The sequence below is a fragment of the Onychostoma macrolepis genome, chromosome 19 (genome assembly GCF_012432095.1).
Source record: "Onychostoma macrolepis isolate SWU-2019 chromosome 19, ASM1243209v1, whole genome shotgun sequence".
Classification (NCBI taxonomy): domain Eukaryota; kingdom Metazoa; phylum Chordata; class Actinopteri; order Cypriniformes; family Cyprinidae; genus Onychostoma; species Onychostoma macrolepis.
Genome location: NC_081173.1, coordinates 3,970,867 through 3,985,342, shown reverse-complemented (window position 1 = coordinate 3,985,342; position 14,476 = coordinate 3,970,867). Strand labels below are relative to the sequence as shown.

Below are 14,476 nucleotides of genomic sequence, written 5' to 3'. Positions count from 1 at the left end.
AAGTACAGGTACAGGGCAACGAAATGCAGTTTAGGTCTAACCAGAAGTGCAATAGCAGCAAGTGCAGGATATACAATGGTTGAATAAGTGCAGGACAAGGATATGTACTGAATATATGTATAAATATATATAGAAAGATGGTTATTAATATAAACAGAATTTACAGGTTAATATGTATAGTGAATAAATATACAGATGGCTATTACTATAAACAGAATTTACAGGTGATATGTACTATCAATATAATATATATACAGATGGCTATTACTATAAACAAGGTGTAAAAGTGCAGTGGAAGTGATTGCATATTACAATTAGACATACGGTGCAAAATGTTAATGTAAACATTGATAATGTAAACAACAGTCAGCAGTGCAAATGAGCATAATCCAATTTAGGTATGGTAGTGCAAGATACAAAAGTAAACAGTTGTTACTGTAATAAAAATTTACATTCAGTAGTGCAAATAAGGCCGATGTGAGGTAGGAGAGAAGAGTTAATAATATATGAGGAAGTGGATCAACGGGGGTTAGAGTTCAGTAAAGAGACAGCTCTGGGGAAGAAACTGTTCTTTAATCTGCTGGTCCTGGTCCGGAGGCACCTGAAACGCCTGCCGGAGGGCAGGAGAGAAAACAGTCTGTGGGCTGGGTGAGAGGAGTCCTTAAGGATGCTGTGAGCTCGATGCAGACAGCGTTTCCTCTGGATGTGTTCGATGGCAGGTAGTGGAGTCCCTGTGATGCGCTGGGCAGTTTTCACCACCCGCTGCAGTGCCACAGTTGGTCAGGATGCTTTCTATTGCGCAGCGATAGAAGTTCACCAGGATAGCTGAGGAGAGCTGATTCTTCCTCAGTGTCCTCAGAAAGAAGAGGTGCTGGTGAGCCTTCTTGACCAGGCTGGAGGTGTTGGTTTTCCACAACATGTCCGCCGAGATGTGGATCCCCAGGAACTTGAAACTGGAGACACGCTCAACAGCCATTCCATTGATGTGGATGGTGTCGTGTGTGCCTCTTGACTCCTTCCTGAAGTCCACGATGAGCTCCTTTGTTTTGGTGGTGTTGAGGAGCAGGTTATTTTCAGTGCACCATGTGGCCAGGTGCTGGATCTCCTCCCTATAGGCAGTCTCATCGTTGTTACTGATGAGGCCAATCACCGTGGTGTCGTCTGCAAACTTGATGATGGAATTAGATCCATACACAGGCTTGCAGTCGGAGGTGAAGAGGGAGTAGAGAAACGGGCTTAGCACACAGCCCTGTGGTACACCAGTGTTAAGTGTGATGGATGTGGAGCAGGTGAATCCTGATCGAACATTCTGGGGTCTGTTGGTCAGGAAGTCCAAAATCCAGTTGCACATTGAGGTATTGATGCCCAGGTCTCCAAGTTTGGCTATTAACTTGGTTGGGATGACAGTGTTGAATGCTGAGCTGAAGTCAACAAACAGCATACGTGCATAAGTGTTCTTATTGTCCAGGTGAGTGAGCACAGAGTGCAGTGCCATGGAAACTGCATCCTCTGTGCTCCTATTGCTACGGTAGGCAAACTGGTGTGAGTCCAATGTGGATGGTAGAGAGTCTTTTAGGTGTTCCAGGACCAGCCACTCAAAGCACTTCATGACGATGGGTGTGAGTGCTACAGGGCGGTAGTCATTAGGGCACCTCGGACTAGAGTGTTTTGGCACTGGCACAATGGAAGTGCATTTAAATTATGTTGGTACGGCTGCTTGGGCAAGAGACAGATTGAAAATGTCTGTAAAAACCTCAGCGAGCTGCTCCGCACATGCCCTGAGAACACGACCAGGGATGTTGTCTGGTCCAGCAGCCTTGTGCGCGCTGATCCGGCTCAGTTCCTTGCAGACATCTGTGGAGGAGAGTATGATTGGTGGGTGGTCAGCTGAGGGATTGAGCTTGGTGGCAGTTTCTCTGTTGTCTCTTTCAAAGCGAGCATAAAAGTAATTTAGCTCGTTCAGGAAGTTGACATCAGTGGCTGCGGGGGTGGAGTGGGTGGGTTTGTAGTTACTGATGGCCTGAATGCCCTGCCACATGCGTCGAGGGTCAGAGTTGGAAAAGTGTCCCTCTATCTTTAGCTTGTAGCAGTGCTTGGCCTTTTTGATGCCCCTCTTCAGGTTTGCTCTGGATGTGCTGTAGGCTTGTGCATCTCCTGATCTGAAGGCAGTGTTGCGTGACAACAGGAGTCGCACTTCCTTGTTCATCCAAGGCTTCTGATTTGGATATGTGGTGATCTGTTTCTGGGTTGTAACACTGTCAATGGTGATATTGATATGATCCAATACAGAGGTGTAAGAGTCAATGTCTGTGTGAGCGCCACTGGTGGCTTGAGAAGCAAACATACTCCAGTCTGTGTGTAGAAACCTTTCCTGGAGTGTGGAATCTGCCCCCGCAGGCCACACCTTGATGGTCTTCACTGATGGCTTCACACGGTTGATGAGGGGTGCATATTTGGGGTGAGGAACAAAGAAAGGTGATCTGACTGTCCCAGGTGGGGAGGGGTGTCGCAACGTAGCTCCAGCCATGTTTGTGTAAACATGGTCTAAGGTTTTGTTTCCTCTGGTGTGACAGGAAACATGCTGGTGAAACTTGGGTAGCACTGACTTTAAGTTTGAGTGATTAAAGTCACCTGCAACAATAAAAGCCGCCCGGTGATCAGTCTGTTGTTTACTGATGGCTGCGTGAAGTTCTTTCATAGCAAGCTTGGCATCAGCATCCGGGGAATATAGGCTGCAGTTATAATGGTGGAAGTGAACTCCCGCGGTAGATAAAACGGTCTACATTTAACCATGAGAAACTCAAGGTTAGTTGAACAATGACTCCCAACAATAGCAGAGTTTGTGCACCAAGCTTTGTTAATGTAAATGCACAGTCCACCACCTCTGGTCTTACCGGAGCCATCTAATGTTCTATCCGCCCGGAGTGTGTGGCGTCCCGCTAGCTCAATAGCGGTGTCCGGTATTCCGCTGTTTAACCAGGTTTCCGTGAAGATTAGGACGTTACAGTTCAAACGTTTCTTGCTGTGTGTGATGCTGAGTCGAATCTCCTCCATTTTGTTCACTAGCGACCGTACATTGGCAAGGAAAATGCTGGGTAAAGAGAGCCGGTGTGGTGTTAGCCTTAGCTTAGCTCTTAGTCCTCCGCGCTTCCCCCGCCTTTGTTTACGATCTCGACGCCGCCTGCGAGCACTTCCGCCCGGCCGGGTAGGGTACATAGCCTCGGGTGTTCTAGCGATCTCAGGAAGGAGTCGAAGATTGTCCATAAAAATGTCGGAAATTCGCAAACCGATATCCAAAAGCTCACAACGGGTGTACGATGTAAAGGCACAACTGTTCTGCATGAACAGGCCCGAGATGAGTAAGAAAAATACAGCAAAATTGCAAAATCTGGAGAGACCCAGAGCCTCGCGATGTACTCGCGCCGCCATCTTGAGTAAGATGAGTATAATGAAGTGCTTTGAGAGGTTAGTCATGCACAACATCAAAACCAGCCTCCCCAACACACTCGATCCGCTCCAGTTTGCATTCCGTCCGAACCGCTCTACGGACGATGCAATTTCCTCCACTCTCCACCTGGCTCTTACCCACCTAGAAAATAAAGACTCCTACGTTAGAATGCTGTTCATTGACTTCAGCTCAGCATTCAACACAATAATCCCACAACAGCTCATAAATAAACTCAACCTGCTGGGCCTTAACAATTCCCTCTGCAATTGGATCCTGGACTTTCTAACCGAAGACCTCAGTCAGTCCGTGTCGGCCACAACACCTCGAGCACTACCACACTGAACACAGGTGCCCCACAAGGCTGTGTGCTCAGCCCGCTGCTCTTCACGCTGCTGACCCACGACTGCACTGCCAAGTCCAGCTCCAACCACATCATCAAGTTTGCTGACGACACAACAGTGGTAGGTCTCATCAGCAACAACGATGAAACGCACTACAGAGAGGAAGTGGCACAGCTGGCTGAATGGTGTGGCACTAACAACCTGTCCCTCAATGTGAGTAAGACAAAGGAGGTTGTGATGGACTTCAGGAGAAACTCCGTTGATGTGACTGTGGAGAGAGTCAGCAGCACTAAATTCCTGGGGGTGCACATCACAGAGGATCTCACCTGGTCCACCAACACCATGTCACTCTCCAAGAAGGCACAACAGCGCCTACACTTCCTCCGCCGGCTGAAAAGAGCAAGTCTCCCTCCACCCATCCTCACCACTTTCTACAGGGGCACCATTGAGAGTGTGCTGACCAGCTGCATCACTGTCTGGTACGGGAACTGTACTGCAGCAGACCGCAAGACCCTCCAGCGGACAGTGAACACCGCTGCAAGGATCATCGGTGCCCCTCTCCCCTCCATCCTGGATATTTTCCTCACACGATGCTCCAGCAAAGCAAATAGTATCATGAAGGACTCCACACACCCCTCCCACAGTCTCTTCCAGCTCCTACCATCAGGAAGATGGTACCGGAGCATCAGAGCCCGCTCTGCCAGACTGCTCAACAGCTTTTTCCCCCAGGCTGTGAGAGCCCTGAACTCAAATCACCCAGCCACTCTCTGAACCCCCATACAAACCCCCTACCTCCTGTAACATGTAATGTGCAATTCGAAGTGTGCTACACACAGGTGAGTGGGCCTGTACAAACCACCTGTAGTAGCACACTCTCCTCCTCTATGCGCACTAGTCACTTTTCACACACACTGCTGTGTGTACACAAATCCCACAAAAAGAACTCAGTAATATATGCATGTTTACATGCTCATGCACGACAAATCATCCTGCACTGTTCCCCAGCCAGCTGCTTGAACTCAATGTTTCCCCTTGCACATGTACAGTATTTATCTGAAGCATTCGTATAGTTTGTATAGTTTGTATTTTTTAGTTTGTATAGGTACTTTTTATAGATAGTATATTTATAGTCAAAATCTATCAGTAGGATAGTTGTGTATAGGTTTATATTGTCTTACTCCATTGTTGTATGCCTGTATTTATGTAGCACCGTGGTCCTGTGAGGCACGACATTTCGTTCCACTGTGTGCCCCGCATGTAGCGGAATGACAATAAAGCTCAACTTGACTTGACTTGAACTTGACTGCATTTTGGACTATATGGTGTTTGTTTTTTAAGCGTGCAGAACAACCGCCCAATAAAGCATTACAATAATCTAACCTTGAGGTTGTAAATGCATGAATTAACATTTCTGCATTTGACTTTGAGAGCATAGGTCTCAATTTATATATATTTTTAAGATGAAAAAATGCGGTTTTACAAATGCTAGAAATGTGGCTGTCAAAGGAAAGATTGCTATCAAATAGCACACCAAGGTTCTGATGACTGATGACGAAGAATTTATAGAGCAGCCATCAAGTGTTCTAAGTTATTACATGTGGGGGTTTACAAGTTAGCAGTAAAGAAATGACTCGTCATCCAGTTTTTTATTTCGACTATGCATTCCGTTAGTTTCTCAATTTGGTGTGTTTCACTAGGCCACGAAGACATATAGAGCTGAGTATCATCAGCATAACAGTGAAAGCTAACATCATGTTTCCTGATGATATTTCCCAAGGGTATATCGGAATATCGGAATGGAAGATTGGTGTTTTGACCCGCGACTATGCCGCCTCACAGTCACCCAGTTGCCCTGCTGCGGAGGCTTACCAGAACCTATTAACCAGAAATGAACAATGTACAGGACTCGCTGAGCTAGTCGCATCCAAAGCAGTATCAACAGCCCTCACATTCTTACTATCCTCAACTACAGTTTGGATGCGTGTCTCTAGTTCCAAAATCTTCTCTGTCAGCCTAAATATTTCCCTGCCTGCATTTAACACATGTGAATCCCTCGTCGCCGACAGAGAGAGAGAGATAAACTATACATGTGGCAAGCGGTGCAAATAACAATAGCAGGAGAAGGAGCCATTACTCACCGTGTTTGATGAATGATTCACTTACCACTGTTTGATGAACTCGTGAAAAACAGGGTGAGAGAGAAATGAAACGGAGCAAGAAAAAAGAAAACAATAATAGGCACGAATAGAAACACGAATGGAACCGAATGACAAGCTAACCGGCTAACGAATGCTAATGCCCTGCACGCACGCTGCACTCACGGTTTTAAATTAAAAGCAAACGATTAAATTAGTTAGATTAGTTTGATAGATAATATCAGAAATATGGTGGGAATTAAGTTATATCTTATCACTTTAAACAACAAAGAGTGAAAGTAAGGTAGAGATTCAACAGAAAAGTGAAGCTACATGGAACTACATTCGTAAACCTCTCAGCAGCACGGCAGACAGGACCCGGAAGAGACCACTGTGAATGCACTAACTCATAGCTAGCGACGGATGCGTCCCTCACCGGTTTGGGGTGCGGTCATGAGTGGCCACCCTGTGGAGAGTCCGCCATCTGACGTGGCACATCAACTGCCTGGAGATGCTGGCCATGTTTTGAGTAATGAAACACTTCCTCCCGGAACTAAGAGATTGCCATGTGTTGGTGCGCAACAACAACACAGCGGTGGTCTCTTACATCAACCACTAGGGAGGTCTGCGTGTGGTCCCAGGACAGACTCCTCTCGCTGAGAGCCGTCTACATTCCTGGGTATCTCTACCTTTCGAGGCAGGGGCCGAGGCCGGGGAATGGATGCTTCACCCCGAGGTGGTGAAGCAGATATGGAGAGTGTTTGGCCAGGCTCGGGTGGACCTCTTTGCGACTCGGGAGACATCGCAATGTCCCCTCTGTTACTCTCTGACTCCTCCAGCTCCACTGGGGCTGGATGCTATGGTACAGACTTGGCAGAGGCTTCATCTGTACACCTTTCCCCCGATTGCTCTGCTCCAGGGAGGTCTGGCGAGATTGCGCCGGGATGGGGTCTGTCTGCTTCTAGTAGCCCCGTTCTGGCCGGGCCGAGTATGGTTCTTAGACCTGATTTCTCTCCTCAACAGCTCTCCATGGGAGATTCCCGTCAGGAGGGATCTCCTCTCTCAGGCGGGGGGCGCTATCGTCCACCCTCGCCCAGAGCTGTGGAAGCTGTGGGTGTGGCCTCTGAGGGGGCACAGCTCATAGCTTCCCGTCTCTCAACCGAGGTTGTTGAGACCATCCTCCAATCCAGAGCTCCCTCTGGATTACGTTACGATTGCGTTACGAGGAAACGGTACGCCCTGAAGTGGAAACTTTTCACTTCATGGTGCGGAGACCGCCAGATCGACCTAGTCAACTACCCGATTTGTACAGTTCTGGAGTCCTTGCCGGCCCCGTTTCTCTGCAGCGTTAACCCATTTCCTCTGGCGATATCTTCTCTTAAGAGAGTTGGGGATCTGCAGGCCCTCTCAGTGGCCCCTTCCTTTCTCGACTTTGTGCCCGGTCTGGCCAAAGCATTTCTCTACCCTCGAGAGTATGTAGAGTATGTCCCTAAGGTCCCTTCCTCTACACCACGGCCTGTCAGACTCCAGGCCTTCTGTCCTCCTCCCTTCAGGGAGCCTGACCAGCAGAAGCTTAATTGTATGTGTCCGGTGCGAGCACTGGACACATACGTCCACAGAGCTGCCCTGTGGAGAAGGGCGGACCAACTGCTAGTATGCTATGGTCCCCCTAAGAGAGGTCTGCCTGCTTCTAAACAGACCTTCAGTCGGTGGATTGCGGATGCCATTTGCATTGCCTACGAGGTCTCCTCTGATCTCCCCTCGCCTCTGTAGGTCATGGCTCACTCAACCCGAAGTATGGCGGCCTCCAAGGCCTTTTTGGCAGGTGCCTCTATGCAGGACATCTGCAACGCTGCGTGATGGTCCACGCCCCTAACCTTTGTCGGGTTCTATGGCCTAGATATGTGAGCCACCCCTGGCTCTTCTGTTCTCTCTGCCTAGCTGTGCTCCATCCACACTAGGCAGGGATTTTGTAAGTCTGGCGGTGTGGGCATCAAAGCGTCTCGATGCAGCTCGAGTTCCTGAAGGGGAACGTCTCAGGTTACGCATGTAACCATGGTTCCTCGAAGGGAACGAGATGCTGCATCTCGAGGCCATACTTCCAGCATCCCTGCGAGCGCTTGCTTCACTCGTGGAAGGTGACGCCAGTTCCACCGCTCATGCTTTTAAGCTTCCTGGTTGATTACGTCACTCGCCCGTGAAGTCTTGCCCATCCATTGGAGAGATTACACACGTGGTTCAGAGCACGGTCACGCTGAAGGCGTTCCCAAAGCGTCTCGACGCAGCGTCTCGTTCCCTTCGGGGAACCATGGTTACATGTGTAACCTGAGACGTTTTAGCATAAGATGAAACATTTATTTTCTGTGTTTTGAGTCATATGTAAATTGTATACTATAAATTGCATTTCAAAAACAATATACCTACATATTTAGTGCTTTCTTTTTCATTGCACGGTTTTGCTTATTTTGTTTATTCATTCCATCTGATATATACACAACACGGAAATGGTGATAAGAGTGCTTTGAGAGCTTTGACATTAGTCCAAAAAGCATGAACAAATTATATTTATTGTTATGCTCTTAGCAAAGCATTCTAATTAATCTGATTTATTAAGGCTAAATTATTGTGCTACCTTGAATAAATATTTGGAACAAAAACAGTTTTCACTTACTGCATAACATTATGTGTGTCTTCCATGATGTTGCCTCAGGGTAAACTCATTTTTCACTTTACAAGTACATGATGACAGTAAAATGGTTGATAATGAAGAGATGGGGGAGGGTAAGGGGGGTGGTCTTAGTATCCATAACTGATAGAGCTTTCATTCTTTGCCATGTTCACTGAGGAGAGCAATATATTTGTCAGGTCTTAGTATCTATAACCATGTAAAATGCATTTTTGGACACATAAATTTGCCCTTTTAGCAGATCCTTTTAATTATTTAAAATTAATGTTAAGATTGGAGGAATACAAAATACTACTACTACTAATAATAATAATAATAATAATAATAATCACCACAAGGAGATGTGCTTTGAAGTGCTTTGATGGATGAGTGGATAGAAAATGTAGAAAATGTTTAATAGACAATATGCAACACAATAAACTGTACAATACACTGTTCACATATGTCCTACATGAGCAGGAGTGCAATCACACAGTGTGTTTGATATTGCTTTTATATAACTGTATGATGGAACAAGTATGTACAAGTAAATAAATAAGGACAAACAAACCAAAGAGAGTCTTAAAAAAACTGAAACCACCTTTTTCACTACAGGTTACGCATGTATCCATGGTTCCTCGAAGGGAACGAGACGCTGCGTCTCAAGGCCATACTTCCAGCATCCCTGCGAGCGCAATTCAAAACATGAATATTTAAACAGGTGCAAGCCTATATTACTAATTCTAAAATGCCACTTTATAATTACCAACGATGACTTTGGCTGCGCTTCAGTATTTACAGTTATAGAGTATTATGTAAAATAGAGATTGGGAAGGATCTACTGAGCATGCATGTTTACCTGGGATTGATAGAGCTTTCATTCTTTGCCATGTTCACTGAGGAGAGCAATATATTTGTCATAGTATCCTTTCAATGACTAAGGTGATTTCACATGATTGGCATCAGCACTGGCCAGTGCACAAATAATATATATTTTTTCATCCTTGTTCTCAATGAAGTGAAGCAACAGTTTGGTTCCTGCTGTTTGGTTCCCGAAGTTTCATAACTGAATGAATAAGTGTTGTTGAGTGAATTGGTTGAATAGTCTGCTGACATAAATACAGTCACTTGGTGCCACTTACTGGCTCAATGATGTTCGCTCAATGACTCAAGACTTGACTAGACATGCATGAACTCAACAATAAAGTCCTCTGCATTTAACCCATCAAAGTGCACACACAGCATTGAGTAGTGAACACTCAATGCAATTGGCAAGCATTTTTGCTACCATGCCTAGGGAGCAATTGGAGGTTAGATGCCTCAGTTGTGGGTAACAATATCATGATGTGCAATGTGAAAACAATTGGACCGAAGTACCAAAAGTTTTCCGAGCTCTTTACCCAGTATAATGATAGAGAACAGTGAAGTGATGTGTGGCCAAGTATGGTGACCCATACTCAGAATTTGTGCTCTGCATTTAACCCATCCAAGTGCACACATGCACACCGTGGACACACACCCGGAGCAGTGGGCAGCCAATGCTGTGGCGCCCGGGGAGCAGTTGGGGGTCCAGTGCCTTGCTCAAGTCAGTCGTGGTATTGAGGGTGGAGAGAGCACTGGTTATTCACTCCTCCCACCGATAATTCCTGCCAGACCTGAGACTCGAAATTTTGAAGGAAGCATTTATTTATTTTGATTTTGAAGGCACACCAACAGTACACTTTTTGAACTCTTCCTAATCAAACAGACCATATTCAACTCTTTAACCTGGTTGATGTTTCCAGGTATTGAGTCACAAGAATTAAAATAGATAGTAAAGGTGGTACACAGAAAACTAATCAAATGCCAGCTCAAAATCAGCTGAACCCCAAAAAAAACCATTCAGCTCACTAACATTTGGTTCCTGCCAGATATGAATGGCATTAGTGTCCTGAATGATTCTACCCAGTGACTCTCTGAATAGTGAGAACAGAAAGAGCCATGCACTGATCCTTGAGGTACCCGATGGTTTGCTGATGTGATCTCCTCTTCTCTAAAATAAGTTGGACCTAACCTAAAACCTACTTAAACGTGTGGTTCCTGTTACATCGAGTTTATAGACAGTGTACATAAGGGTCTGGTGTTTCAAAGGCAGCAGGTCTTACAAAATAAGAATAAACTGGAGACAGGTCACTTGGATGGCACTGAATTTACCCAACTTCTAACCAAACTTTTGACTATTAAATGTTTTTCTGGTGAAAACTAGTACTACCACGTTTAGCTGCTTCTGTTCTCTGCAGGCCTATCAGCCTATTCCCACAGGTAGGGATTGTGAGGGAAACCAGAGCACCTGGTGATTTTAGACATATTTGCATGTTCTCCTCACAGACAAAGGGAGAACATGCAACTCCACACAGAAAGTTTTCCTAGCTCAGCTGGTACCTGAACCAATAAATTTCTTGCTGTGAGGCGACAATTCTACCCACTGAGCCACCGTGCCACGCCAGTTTTATAAACTACAAAGTATAAGACCACATTAGCCAACCCATACATGTGTCCTAACAAACTGCTCTGTTGTTTTTGTGTCTGCAGATACACAAAACTGAAAACCGCCACCAATATCTACATCTTCAATTTGGCACTGGCAGATGCTCTGGCCACTAGTACACTTCCATTCCAGAGTGCCAAGTATCTAATGAACACCTGGCCTTTTGGTGAGATTCTATGTAAAATTGTCATAGCTATTGACTACTATAACATGTTTACCAGTATCTTCACCCTCACTATGATGAGCGTGGACCGTTATATTGCCGTGTGCCACCCTGTGAGAGCGCTGGAATTTCGTACCCCCATCAAGGCCAAAATCATCAATGTGTGCATCTGGATTCTCTCCTCTGCTGTTGGAGTGCCAATCATGATAATGGCAGTTACCAGAGTGACAAACCAAGGTAAGTACGTATTTAAAAGCAAGATTTTTTAGAAAGCAAGTCTATTTGTTGGAAGATGTGTCTTGATAAAACCAATCAATCAAAAGTGAACCTTCTTTAAAATCTAATTAGAATTCTGATTCTATAACTATAATTAAATTTATTCCATAACAGGTGCAACTGTCTGCATGCTGAAGTTCCCTGATCCAGACTGGTACTGGGACACAGTGACGAAGATTTGTGTGTTTATCTTTGCATTTGTGGTACCAGTGCTAGTCATCACAATCTGCTATGGTCTGATGATCCTACGTTTGAGAAGTGTCCGTATTCTCTCAGGCTCAAAGGAGAAGGACAGAAACATGCGTAGAATCACTCGAATGGTCTTGGTAGTGGTGGCTGCCTTCATTATCTGCTGGACACCCATCCACATCTTCATCATTGTCAAAACACTTGTAGACGTCAACCAGAAGAACCCCTTTGTGATTGCCAGCTGGCACCTGTGTATCGCACTCGGCTATACCAACAGCAGCCTCAATCCTGTCCTCTACGCTTTCTTGGATGAGAATTTCAAGAGATGCTTTCGAGACTTCTGCCCACCCTTCCGAACCAGAGCTGACCAGAATAGCCTTAACCGAGCAAGGAATGCCACAAGGGAGCCTGTGTCAATTTGTGCACCTTCAGAGACAGGAAAGAAGCCAGTATGACTAGGCCTGGAGAGGGTCCCACGGGGGTCCCAGTCCAGAAGAGTTCAGCAGGACCTTCAATCTGAGGTCACTCAAATCTCCACTACTGAATTCTAGGAACAGAATGGAAGAGCCACTTCCTACATCTTGGAAAGCATACAGCTCCACAGTACTCAATACTATCTCAAGTTTTGCATATTCAGAAGATAACCAGAGAGATTGAGTTAAGCAGCTCCTCTCCTGCACCATTTTTTTCTTTTTATGTATTGTGGATTGGCCCCAGCATTTCTTCGGAAGAAATGCTAACACAATGATGAGCCTCTTCTGAGACCAATGACCAAAACAGACTTTCGGGGTCCGGTGGATTTTTCAGGGTCTGAAATATTACTGGTTTTGTGGACATAACCCAAAAATATGGATGAAGGACCATTCACCTAAAGTCTGCAAAGAATGGATGATTCAATTCTCTGTGAGTGAAAATAGCTGCTGTTACAATCAAAAATGAAATCCTAGACAGGCTACAAAAGCAAATAGTGAAGATGGGTTCCATTTAGAGGAAACTGAAAAATATTTTCAGTAGTTGATTATACATTTAATTTCCTCTATCTCTCAGATATTGGACTGAAAGCGGACAAGCCTTGGGGAAATAGAAAAAACTCAAACAAACATGGGAAATAGATGTAAAAATCTCCTCAAATGTGGTAAACCCTAGTGATGGAAACTCCGGGGGAATGATGGGAAAATATGTTTTGCCCCAGAACAGACTGCTGTCAGGTTGGAGAAAAGTGAAGGAAGGTAGTACGGTATGACATACAGACCAGAGAGTATGTGGTTTGAACCCGAGCCTTGTGGAAAAATAAATATTGATGGATTATTAGCCATTATTGCTGAAGACCAGCTCATGATATCAAACTCTGTATCAACTGTGGCCTCCTCTCCAACTTACTCCATAACTATAGCCCCTGGACAAACTTATTTTCTAATGTTGCCGTTCTTTGTTCAATTACAGTGAAGAGGTGTACAGACAGACATCTGAAATCCACCATTTCAGGACATTCCCAATAAGGTTTACTTAAAGAGGAAAGTAAACCCTACTGAAGAAACACAATAAATTACCATTTAAGAGTGTTGGAATAATGATACATTAAATGTCACATCAAATTGCATTAAAGTGGCTTAGCTCTGCCTTTACAAGAAATATTGATTGTGTCCAGAAGCAAGGTCAAAATTCACAAGAAGCTTTTCTCTGGAGTTCCTGATATATATATATATATATATATATATATATATATATTGAGATAACTATTATATATACTGACTTTATGTGTTAGTTGACCGTGACATTGCAGTTCTTCGACCCTAAAATCATTTCTGAATGTCTTGATTTTGACCTGTAATGAATGCAATTTGATCATATATATATATATATATATATATATATATATATATATATACTGTATATATATATATATATATATATATATATATATATCAATGTGCTTTACAGTCAAGTCAGAAGTGTAGCAAAAGAGGAATGTCCGTAGATATGTACGTTTTATTATTTCATTGTGGTTGGCAGCTCCATTTTGTTAAATTCCATTTAAAATCTCAAGAGATGATTTTGTCATTTAAGAGGTGGATTGAACATTCCTCATCAGTGCTTGGTGAATGTTAATTGCAGTATATCATTTGAGTCAATTAACTGGATTGATTTCGGTTTAACCAAAAATAGCATAGGCCTACTATATGAGTCACAACTCAAGAGTAAGTGTTTTTGATGCCTGGCCTCTGTAATATTTTCTAGTTGTACTAGCTCACTGAGTCAATTGTTTTATTGTTATGATGCTAACAAATGTACTGAGCTGTAATTTTGTTGATGATATGTGATTTTAGTGAAATTGTGTTTGTGTTGCATTTTTAAGAAAGATATAAAAATGTGTTTATAAGAAACTGCAAGACAGTAAATATCTGCAGAAATATAATCTGATTTGTACATGGTCAAATTATATATGGGCTTGTTTAGGCATCAGTTTGTGGGTCCATGGTTAGCAGAACAGACATACACTTTTTGTTCTACAATATACAATTTTCATAGTCATATATCTTAAAACAGAGGTCCTCAATTCCAAATGTCATGCTCCATGAACTGAGCTGGGTCCCAATGCTCTATATTCCCTGAGCATGTTCACTTGACACAATGCATTCATTTGGAACACCCTGCACACACAGACGAAAAGTCAGTAGTGCATAAAAGTTTGATGTAGAGGTATGATGACATATACCTTTGTGAATAACCAA

The 14,476-nt window shown here is 44.2% G+C and overlaps 1 protein-coding gene across 1 annotated transcript in view; it reads left to right on the top strand.

The window, feature by feature from the left end:
* Positions 1-13,394, top strand: part of oprd1a (opioid receptor, delta 1a) — a 30,796-nt gene extending 17,402 nt beyond the window's left edge. Inside the window, exons 2-3 of the mRNA XM_058754211.1 lie at positions 11,161-11,516; positions 11,670-13,394. Of these exons, the coding sequence (XP_058610194.1) occupies positions 11,161-11,516; positions 11,670-12,199 (886 nt within the window). The 3' untranslated portion in view covers positions 12,200-13,394. The remainder of the gene's footprint in view (positions 1-11,160; positions 11,517-11,669) is intronic.
* The last annotated feature ends 1,082 nt before the right edge of the window (positions 13,395-14,476 follow it).